The sequence below is a fragment of the Archocentrus centrarchus genome, chromosome 1, assembly GCF_007364275.1.
Source record: "Archocentrus centrarchus isolate MPI-CPG fArcCen1 chromosome 1, fArcCen1, whole genome shotgun sequence".
Taxonomy (NCBI): Eukaryota; Metazoa; Chordata; class Actinopteri; order Cichliformes; family Cichlidae; genus Archocentrus; species Archocentrus centrarchus.
In genome coordinates this window covers 29180900-29192719 of record NC_044346.1, presented here as the reverse complement: position 1 = coordinate 29192719, position 11820 = coordinate 29180900, and the positions used below count along the sequence as shown (strand labels likewise).

At 39.5% G+C, this 11820-nt stretch overlaps 1 protein-coding gene across 3 annotated transcripts in view; it reads left to right on the top strand.

The window, feature by feature from the left end:
- The first annotated feature begins 3323 nt into the window (after positions 1-3323).
- mxi1 (max interactor 1, dimerization protein) overlaps positions 3324-11820 on the top strand; it is a 33054-nt gene continuing 24557 nt past the window's right edge. Inside the window, exons 1-4 of one of the 3 annotated variants that reach the window (XM_030729603.1) lie at positions 5423-5465; positions 5814-5953; positions 6098-6200; positions 10178-10207. In XM_030729603.1, coding sequence (XP_030585463.1) covers positions 5881-5953; positions 6098-6200; positions 10178-10207 — 206 coding nt within the window. In that variant the 5' untranslated portion in view covers positions 5423-5465; positions 5814-5880. The other 2 variants (XM_030729585.1, XM_030729593.1) reach the window with 2 other exon arrangements.

Sequence of the window (11820 nt, the reverse complement as noted above, 5' to 3'; positions counted from 1 at the left end):
GTTCTCTTCCTCTCTCAGTCCCTTGGCAGAGTGGGGAAGGTTACCTTTAAAATGTGTTAGGGCATTCTAAAAATGAAATAAATAATGTAGCAGTATTGAGTGATGCAACTTAGTATATTTCAGTACATTTTGATTCCTATTCTAACAAATGTTTCAAACTAGGCAATAAAGCACAGCCATCCCCTAAAGGCTATAGATCTTTTCTCAGGTTTAACAGCGTTTTCACTGCTGGTAAACAAACTATGCACTCTAGAGTTATTTCGGAGCCCCTTCCTGCTTTGAGGAGGAAGATACTATTGAATTTCCTGCATTCAAAGACATTCTTGTGCACCGACATGGCCACCCACCTGCTCTGGCTGGTCGCAGGCAGGGCAAACTCATGTTGCTTGGAGAAATGCACGCTGTTTTGACTGGCAGAAGCAGTTACAATTCAAATGCAAAGCAACACAACACGTGTTATTTTCAATGAGGCTTTTACCATGAAGAATATATTGGGATGCTACCCTTTTGTAATAACTAATATTTTGATAATTCCATTTTTTTTAACTCACAGCATTTTATATTGTAAGATAAACATCCTACAATATAAATTATCCTTTCTCAGGAGATCCATGTAACTAAGTAACTATTATTTAATTATATTTCTTTTTAGTAACTTTACTTCAATTAGATGTAACTAGAACTTCCCATCACAGAGCCTTGCCTCTCCTAATGCTCCTAATTTATGAGCTGTGGTTTACTCCTTAGGCTTGTAAAAATGAGCTTGTCTCCTTGAAAATGCCTGACCTCTGTCCCTGTCTCTTCTCTTAATGTTTATAGTTCACTACATCTTGTTTGGTCATGGGTTTTACCTTTAAAGTAAAGATCATGCGGTGGCCTTTAATTAGAATAATAGTCAGAAGAGGAGTGGTTTAATTGTCTGTGTATGAGGAATTTCAAACAACATGTCACAGGACATATGTACCCCTAAGCTATAGTCTCCCTCTTCAGTCGTTACCTTTTCAGAGTCACTAGTGTTTCCTACTGGGACACATGACTCCCTTCTTTTTTCTTTTCTTTTTTGCAGCTCTCATCCCTCCCCACTGCACATAACCTGAATGCTTCAAACTCTTCCCAATGAGGGAAAATGTTACGATCAAATCTAGCGCTTTTCATACTATACTTTTCATCTCTGCTGCTACGTCAAGTGATTGCTCACTGAGAAAATGTTGCCCTGCAGCCATGCACTTCAGAAAGCAAATGCAGCCTAAAAAGCAAAGCCCACAAAAGTAGGCCCGGTAACCTAAAATGTGAAATGTGGCCTAAAATCCCATAGAGGATGTGGCCAAGTGCTTTTGAAAATCCACCCATTTTGTTACGTGCTGGCGCTGGCACCTTTCAAAGTCCAAACAGGATCCCTCTCAAATGGCTTTCCTTCGTCTACAGCTACCCCTGGCAGAGGGTGAAGAGGTGGTGGGGCAGGGGAAGGAGGGACCTTCAGAGATTCCCCCTTGTGTTGGACTTTAAAGTTTCTGATTCTGTGAACTTTACATCAAACGATCAAGGGCTGCTGCTGGCTCTTTGAAGTGGCAAAGTGCGGGGGTGTATCAGGGCTGCATACAGGCTTCTGCCTCGACATGTTCAAGTTCAAAACGGACTCTGCGGCAGTATAAAAACATCTTGGCTAAAGGTCTACTGGAAATGGCACAAGATCAAGGCTAAGAACTTATCTCTCGGTTACCTTTTCTGTCATTGCGGCGGGATCAGTGTTATACTATGCATAGTTCTTTGAGCTCCTCTTTCTCGCCTCGCTTTAAAGCTCAGATTTGGGAGTTTGTGTGTGTTTTTATAGCAAAGTCATCTTAGGTTTGCCATCTTACAGGCCTACAGAGTCAAAAAGCAAACACAACTGCTACTGCAGCTACTTTAAGAACTGCAAAGATACATAAAGTAAAATGTCAGTACCAATCAGGCAGTTGATTGGAGTCATTTATGACCCCAGCCTGATATTTATATGTGCCGTTGTGATATTTTTTTTATTTAAAATGTAAAATGTTTCCTAACATGAATATGTTATTGTAATTTTTATTTGTGCCTGGTCATTTATGACCCTGTAAACATATGTATATATTTTTTTTTCACATTAAAGACTTCACTTTTATTGTAATTTTTCACTTCATATTACTACACTGTAATGTATTGGATTGAACTATGGCTAACAGACCTAGAACGATGCCAAGAGATATCATGATGCACAGCTGAGCAACCAAGAGCAAACATAGATATATATGATGGTTTAAGGGCTATTTGGATGATGTTTGTAGCCCAGTTATCTCTAGTATTGATCTTTGTGTGGAGGCACAGTTTTTGATTCCAATGTGTCTCTCTTGGATCAGCAAGTTTTCGAGATGTCTAGCTGTCCTTTCAATGACGTCTTCAACTCCAAAGACTCCCACATGGAGCAGGTCAACACTTTTCTGAAAAATGAACAAGTTTTGCTGGAGGCTGCAAGATTTCTTGAGAGCGCCGAGAGCAAGGACGGAAGTTAGTTTATTTGTGCTGCATTTGATGTTTTTTTTTTTTTTTATGTATAGTTGGTAGCTTTCAGAGGCAGGCTCAGTTTGAGGTGCATCCCCTTCTAAAACAGCCACATATGGCATAAAATTCTGGTAAAGATGATGGCAAAGCTCCTTTTCACATTAAAAAGAGTAACTGAAAAAGCATAATTCCTTATAGTAGTATATTTTAGAATTTCTGTCACAGATATGAAAATAGTATAGGTATAATAAACATGCATAGAGCCTTATAAAAAATAAAAATTGAATCACATTAAAATATGGGTCATTTAATTTGCTATAAAAGCTTGCTCAGTTAAAAAAAAAAAAGAAATATAAAAACAATTAATTAATTTCCTCCTAGGTAATACATTCAAAAATCTCTTTGCAATAATAACTTTTACATTCAAATCAAATTATAAGCACCTTTCTCCTAGACTGGCTACTTTAAATACACTACAACTGCTAGTGCCAGCCCTGCCACTGCTGTTTAAACTTATATTTCAAGTTATACTTCTTTTTGTACTAATGGGATGCCATATGAAAACAGAATTATGAAACTGTTACGTAATGTTGACATGTAAATATGATTCATTGGCGAAACACTTACTCTCCATAAATGCACCACGTTGTAGCCTATCAGGCGGGCACAGGGACCATGAGGACTCCTCAGCCACGGAGAGGCTGGGCTCTCTATTTTCTCATGCACCACCATCCACTGACATTGGCCACTGCTCCACATTAAACACCCCGCATTCATAAAAAAAAAAAAGAAAGAAAAAAAAGACACCATCTGACAAGAGCAGCGTTCCCCAGCAGCTGCCTCACTGCGTACTGCGCTCACCCCGTCGCCAGAAAGCACTTAATCTAAGAGGGAAAAAATGGCCAAAAGTGAGAGGCAAAGAAGAAGTTTGAAGAGTGAGGAGTTCTTTTTTGATTCCGATGCGTCTCTCTTGGATCAGCAAGATTTCGAGATGTCTAGTTGTCCTTTCAATGACGTCTTCAACTCCAAAGACTCCCACATGGAGCAGATCAACACTTTTCTGAAAAATGTACAAGTTTTGCTGGAGGCTGCTAGATTTCTTGAGAGCGCCGAGAGGAAGGACGGAAGTGAGTTTATCTGTGCTGCGTTTGATCTTTTTTTTTTTCTTCTTTTTTTCATTTGCATCTGAATTTCAGGAGAAAAAAAAAAGACTTCAGTGTCAACAGATTCAGACAACAAAGAGCTGAGTTCATTCAACTAAGCACCACTGCCTGCAATAAGCACAGAGTATGACAGAGCACCAGAGTGGTTTAGGTGACTTTACTTATCCCAGTTATAGGAGAGGAGAAAAATATAAGCTCTCGTAATTTTCCGGACTATTTTTATCTGCATTATCTGCGTCTGGGGCTATGTCGCCCTCCACTTCTCTCAACCCAGGAATCTGTAATTCCCCCCTGCTGCATAGACAAAGCAATATGACATAATGATTAGGTGTGTGGGTGTGAATGTTGGCTACGATTCCGTTATAATAAATCTGACCATATTGCAGCGCCCTCCAACTCAGTTTAGGATGATGTCATTGTGCCCCCGCAGATTCGATCGGAAAAAAACTGAAACTTTATAGATAAATGACATGGACACAACTCCTTGTTGACTCTTTATTTTAGAAAAACATCTGACCTTGCTTTATTTGCTTGATTATCAGGTTGTAAGACATTTTATATAACTATAGATAAGTTGCCTGATTGCAAAAGGCGCGATCTCTCCGATTGTAATGGATTGGCATGTATACGATTTAATGGCATGCCATTTAAGAAATGCAAAATTAAAAACGACTCTTTACTCTCATTTTGATACCTTCGCTTCCTGCTAACTCATGACTTAATGAGACTGAAAAGACTGATTTCTATATGCATTTGTCAGTGCACGGCATTTTTCGTGCAGAAAGGTCGATCACGTGGGATGAAACGCGCTGCGAAAGTCCTTTCAGTGATATCGACTATAATAATATAACGTGGGAAAAATCTCTACAGATAGCAGTCCTCTCGATTGTTTGCTTCCTGCTATTTGGGGGCGTGTCGGTTTGGTTTCCACATGGCGCACACCTCTTGCGGTTGGTCAGAAGCGAGCTCAACCCTCTCCGCCTGTCAAAGTCATTCGCCAATCGGAGCCACGATCGATAGCGACGTCACGTGTTGCTGGGCCTGGCTACAGCCAGCCCGGAGCCTCCCACGGTCCCGGTGAAGCATGGGACTTGTAGGGGGTTTTTTTGTAGTAAGTGAAGCCTAACCAAAAAACAAAACAAAAATACAAACAAAAAAAACTCAGTTACATGGATGTTTTGTCAGTAAAACATCAACTAGCAGCCCCAATGAGCGAAATAGTTCATTAGTTTGTTGTTATAAAATTAAACAAATCTTATGCTGATGAATTATTAGTCCCACAATGGGAAAATTACAGTTAACAGAACACCCATCCAAGAAATACAAACACAGAAACAAACGGGGGACAGGTGTCTGAGGTCATGCAGCCGTTTTACCGGCGCTAGCTTTAGCAGGAAAACAGAAAGAGATACAACGATGAATGTTGATTATTTGGATATATTTACTTATTTCGTTCTTTCGTTGTCAGAAAAAGGAACAGTAACTTCCTCATACTTCATCATCATCATAATAATAAACACTATTTTAAAATAAATTCTGTTGATGTGTGCACTGGAGCTCTGCCAGATGTGTGTACTATGTGTACAGCTGGATCATTATTGCAGTCATGGATTCTTTCCTACGTGGTAAATGCTATTAAAGGTGAGATAAATTATAAAATTTATGAATGTTTGCGTTCGACATAAAATTGTCCACATTCACCAAAATACTCAGTTTCCCAGAATGCATTGAACTTAGACCGGCCTCTCCCCCCACTGGGTCCCCGCCCCTCAACTGAGCAACTAGGTAAACAAACAGGAGAGGAGAGGAAAAGAGCTGCAGCACGCACTTTGCTGGCTCAGGGTTCCCTCGGGACATTTTCTATTGTTTTTATCCGATTTTTGTAAAAATTTGATATCGTGTTTCCTAGACACTTTTAATACTTTAATACACTTTTTTTCTAATACCGAATTCTGGCAAGGATTGGCTATAGCTTGCTAGCTTGCAAACACTGGATTTTTTTCCCCCTTCCTTCCTTTTTTGACTAAGGCTGCTCATGAGCCAGCAAAGGCACGGAACAAGGATATAAGTCGTCACTTTTAAATTCATCCAGTGTAGTAATAACCGATGCACTGTCTTCCTTTTATTTAAAAGCGAGCGGTCGTTGCTGCTGTTTGCAAAGCTAGATTGCTACGTCAACGGCAGCAAACCTCAGGAAAGAATGACGACTGTTCAGCTAATAAATATCCAGCGGTTACTGGAAGCAGCAGAATACATAGAAAGGAGAGAAAGAGGTAATAACGTGTCCAAATGTATCGATTGGCAGCGCCAATACTGTCCCCTGTGGATTCAAAAAGGGTGATTCTCCAGGATGGAAGTGTCAAAAACCTCAAAAAGTATCCCGTGGCTAACAGTTAACCACCAGTTTTTCCTTTCAGAGTGTGAACACGGATATGCTTCGACGTTTCCATCAAATCAGAACACAAACTACCAGAGGCAAAGAAAATTCCGAAATAAGAAGTTCAACAGTAACCACAATAGGTAAGAAACTACTCTGTCATTTGTGTGATTGCTGGAAAAATATGTTTGTTTTTTTTCCTGTCTTATTGCTATTTATATACCAGTAATGAAAGTGAAGTTCTGGGATGGTAACTTTGTTGCAGATAGCATGTGATTATAAACTTCTGCCAACGCTTTATTGCAGCTCGTACGGGATTGTAGCAATGATACTTTTTAGATAAAGGGCTTTTTACACAAAGAGACACTGGCAATGAATAACAAAAGATCGGCCCTTAAAATTTTAGAGACCTTTACAGTAGCTACGTGCACGTTTGACCGTCAACACCGCTGATTTGCAGCTGATTTGCTGCTGGGTTTTTTGTGGGTGGGGTGGGGGGTGGGGGGGGGTGCAGCACCAAGGGCTCTGTTGGCTTTTCATCAGCTGATTGTCAAACGAACTGCAGTGGCCAAGGTTAGGGATCATGGTAAAAGTGAAGGCTTTGAAACAAAAAAACTCTTTTTTTTTTCTTTTTTTTTTAATATTCCATCTTCTCTTACTGTCGGTTAAAACAATGTTGAGAAATTTGTCTTTGATTTAAATTCAGTCATGGCATTTGTGTTATGCACTGTGGGAGAAAGTGATATTTAGTCTTTTGCTCTAATGAGGAAACACTGCTATTTATGGCATGTGTTGTTTGCAGACATCAAAAGGTGAATATGTGGATTTTTGATATTTAGTATAATCACTAATTTGCAGTTTCAACTTTACCACTCTATTCTATAAAGAAAAAAACAGGGGTGCACAGTTTGTATCATTTCAAAGCTATTGGTGAGTGTTATGGAACATATGTTTAGTAACACTCGCTGATAATGGCTGCCACACAGATGACAGCCCTTGTCAAGCACATTGTTTTCAATGATGACAGAAACTTGTATTTAGTAATAGGAATAGGGAGGATCTCGCAAGTTAAGACCCACTGGCTTTGTGTTTTCTCTTTAAGTTAGGCTGCTTATATTAATCTTTCCATTGACAGGCATGCATCAAACACAAGCCCCACTTGCACACTCTCTGAACCTTTTAATATTAATGTGAGAGAGGGCCACAAACAGGAACTGCGCATTACTCATCATGAGCGTAGAATGCTGCCTAGTTCTGCATGGCAACAGTCACGATCAGATATATTGTTAGTCTGACGCCATATTCATAACGCTTCATAAGATTTGGTCCTGCGGGAAAATCCATGACGCATTAATGAGTTTTTTTTGAGAAAATTTGATGTTTAATGTATAGTTAAATCCAAGAAAAGTCACAGGCTTCCACAGTGCATGTTGGCTCTGTAATCTGCTTCTAAAGTGGGACAGCTTTGAGAGTCGGTAATCAAATTGTTTTCATATGCGGGAGAGAAAATAGAAGCAAGTGGCACAGAGAAAAGATTTGTTCTTTAAATTCTTCAAGACGTGAAGAATCGCTACAGATAAGACTGTGCAGGGATAATGCTTGTTGTTCCTGTTCACAACTTGCCTATTGCGTTAACACATTTTATATTAACCACCAACTCACAGTCTCAGATTGTGACGGGCTTTATTTTGCTCCCATGGGAGATGCACATCTGGCTAACTCAAAAAAAAAGAAAGATTATTTGTATATCGCCAGGATGACTGATGGGCCTTGTTCATTCAAGGGTCCTGTATATGGCAGAAGCAGTGTGAGCAATTTTTACCACCTCACAAGGTCCACAAAAATACAGGCATCATGCATTTACCAAAGAGATCTACAACTCTGTCATCTTCTGTGTCTGCATTTTTGATGACAAATAGAGCACTGCATAAACCTAAGCTTCTGTCCCAAACACATTCTTGTTTATTCCTCACTTATAGACACTCCATGGACCTTTTAAAATTAATGTTAAGCAGACTTCTTAGAGAATATGTTAATGTATTCATTATAATATTTACATTAATATTACATTTTATTTTAACACTCTTAGTTGCTTGCTCCAGTTATATCTGCCTTCTCTGTAGCATGTTGAGGCTTAAAGTGATGGGCTTATCTGAATCTGTCCTCTCTTGCCTACCGTTTATAGCAAGGCGGCTTTATCTCGTTGACCCACTCTCTGCATGCGTATACGAGCACACGGATGCATGTGCACGAGCATGCCTGCCTGCAGAAGGAAGCGTGCTGCTGCTGTGTGTGGCCTTGTTGTCACTGTCCAGACACGCAGATATGGTATGCAGGTGGCAGGGAAAATGGTTTGCGATGATTAAACCCAACAGGAAAGTAAGCTGACTTTGGACAAATGAAGGCCCATACTGAGATACAGTGTGCCTGAGTGACACTGCTTGGTTGTGTGTGCATGTACCAGGGCTGACCTGAGGCCTGCCTCATTTTTCAGTTTAGTAAATAGAACAGCTGACTTTTCTTTCTTTATTATGAAAAAAAAAAAAAGGAAGTTTGGGTTCACACAAGTTTGTTGTTATCTTGATTTTTAACATTGTTTCCTAAATGTACTTTTAAGTGTTCTTAAAGGGAGGCAAACAAGGAATCACATTTTGGCAAAAACATTCAGAGTTTGGAAAGGTTACAAAGCGGGATGTGGGTTACCAAGCAACACGGACTCAGTGAAACCACTGTGACAGCAAATGACGCAAATTATGCACTCCAAAGTATTAATCTTCTGTTAGCACAACTATTGCTCTGACGGTTACAGAAATAAGTAGAGTCAGTGACAATGGGAAATAATTATATGTGTACAAAAAAGTCTGCATTCAACACAAGGCTGTGGCTATTCATTTTCCCAATAAAGGACTAATTGTGTGACTGTTAGTTCATTTTTGATGCCATTTATGGAGGTAATCATTAAACAAGAAGAGACTACGCTGGTTTAAATGCATCAGTAATATGTTTTTTTTAGTTTGTGTGGCTCGCCTGGTGCAGAGCATAGTCCTGCACAGCTGCATGGCTTATATAGAATATATAAAATGAAACCTGTCAAAAGGCATACATGTGAGCACTTAAGCGCTTTCAGGTTTTCAGGAAATGGTGTCTCAAACGTAAACCCTACAGTTTGCCGTAATAGTAGCTACTCAACCTGACCGTAGGCCTTGTTATGTCAAATCAAATATACTGCCACGGTTGACTTAACATATTGTTTGGCATATCCAACTATATAAACAGTAATGTATTCATTAGAAAAATTAATTTCTCTGAGTCTGGGCCAGTTTTTACAGATGGAACCGCAGCTTTGGACAGTCCGTATTCCCTCTGTTCTGTTCTTACCTCTTGCTTCCTCCATATTTCCTACATCCTTGCTACCAAGATGGCAAAACGGAAAAAAAAAAAGTGTACTGCAGTATTGATAACCTGCACTGTAGAGAAGTACTTGACCAGGTTGTATCCAGCTGCACTCCCCTACCCCCACCTTATGCCTCCTGGGATGAGGTAGAGTGCAGTTTGTGTGAAAGGGAACTTGGCCATTTAAGACTCAGGAGGTGGCCTTGTCTCCCTTCAGTATGTTTCCACACACAGACACTCTGAGGGACGAGCTGATTCACTTTAGATTATTAACAGAGCGCTGAATCCTGGCTGCTTTTGTGTATTTGTGTGCGCGTGCTCGTACTTTACCAGCAACACTCACACGTACATATATACGCTCATGCACAGTGTGAACTTAAGTGTCTGCAGTGTCACATCCACCCTGAGTTATGCTTTGCATTATTGAGGAAGAGGCTGTGTGATGCCACAGTGCATGCCTGCATGGCACGTTGACATTTGTTGGTGTAAAGGTTTCAGTGCACTGAGCCTAGAATTGGTCTTGTTTGAGATTAATTAATAAATCCATTAATCAAATTTGACACTTCAATTCACCATGCACCTTTCAGGCCATGTTCATGCATATTTATTATCCTAATACTACCCTTGCAAAATGCATTGTCTTTTCTGATAAAGCTGCACTATACCTTTGCTTATGCATTATGGCAAATTTTTTCATTTCCTCATTTTTGTGTGTCTTCTTTTGCAGGTCGACACATAATGAGCTGGAAAAGAATAGGTGAGTTGGCAGTACATTTTAAAAACATTTCACATTCAATCACAGAGCACAGACGGCAGGCTTATACACGCCCTACCCACATATAGAGAAGTCTGTTATGACCTATTTTTTTCATTTCCCCTACAAGGTTATGGCCCTTCTTGAAGGAAGCACACTTTTTCAACAGGTCTTTAAAAATAAAAGTACCTGGGTGGCCCAGTTGGGTTCATGAATTCCCTTCCTTCTTTTCACTTTACTCATTTCCTCCTCTAATGTGAATACTCTTTGCACCTTTTTGTGCAACAGTGAATTATACAACAGTTTGGCTCTCTATGTTTTTGCATATAAGTCTGTGAGTACCAGGGTTATTATAGTTAACGAAAACGAACGAAATAACGAAAACTGAAATTGAAAAAACATTGTCGTTAACTGAAATAAATAAAAACTATAATTAAAAGGAAAAAACGATAACTAATTAAAACTGAATTGTGAGTTTACAAAACTAACTAAACTAACTGAAATTATCGATAAACTGACTTTCATTTACTTGTTTTTTTTGGGGGGTTTTTTTAAGCCTTGTGGATTGATATGAAATCATTGTTTCCGCTCTCCGAGTTTAAGCTGGGAGCGCCACAGGACAACTGTGTGAGTGCGCATGTGCGTGCGCTCACCGCGCTGGTCCGCAAAGTAATGGCTGCGGTCTGCAGAGAAAGCGGCAGAGTCCCGTATGGAGGTTCTTTGAGTACAAACACCTGCACACGACCACAAGATAATTAACACACACAATCCAGCTACACAAGCATAAATGCGGACATGAGGTCGGCAACTTCTGTAGGTTGTGTACAGAGGCCGCAAAGACCCTGCAGGTTTAATTAGCGAGCATCTAACCAAGCTAGCTCCAAAACAGAAGCAGCTTCAGGTGGTGAGAACATCAGGATGCAGCTGGATTTGAGCTTTGACTCCTTCAAAGAGTTTGTTTTTGTTTAACACCACATGTAGGCGTTATTAATCTGCTGCACTGATGCTGAACTTTATTGTGGAGTTTATTGTAGAATTTATTGAGTTTGGGAGTTCATGTTTTTCTTTGTTTCTCCCTGTTGATGTTCATGTGTGTCCTTAATATTACACACATTTAGCATGTCTTGTGAACAGTTGGTTGTTGACTATATTTCTTTAAACTGTATCTTTTGTCAAGTTTTCATTACACAATAGTCACTTTTGCGCCTTGAATCTTACACCTGATCAGGTATGAAAATACTAAAACTAATACTGAAACTAACTGAAACTAACTAAAACTAAGCATGAAACCAAAAATAAAAACTAATAAAAACGAGCAAAACCACTCTGAAAACTAATTAAAACTAACTGAATTAGAGAAAAAAAAGTAAAAACTAACTAAAACTAAACTATAATGTAAAATCCAAAACTATTATAACCCTGGTGAGTACGTGATGTAAACTTCCTCATCTGTCTGAGCTAGCTAGAAGTCAGGCTAGTTGACTGGTCTAAAAGTCAGAATACAGCGCAAATAAAACCCAATCCAATGAATAAACATAGTGTGTACAGCTGTTACATGGATATTTAAGAATGTGTTGCCACACAACACATTCTTGTGTGGCAAGTTGTACCTTGCT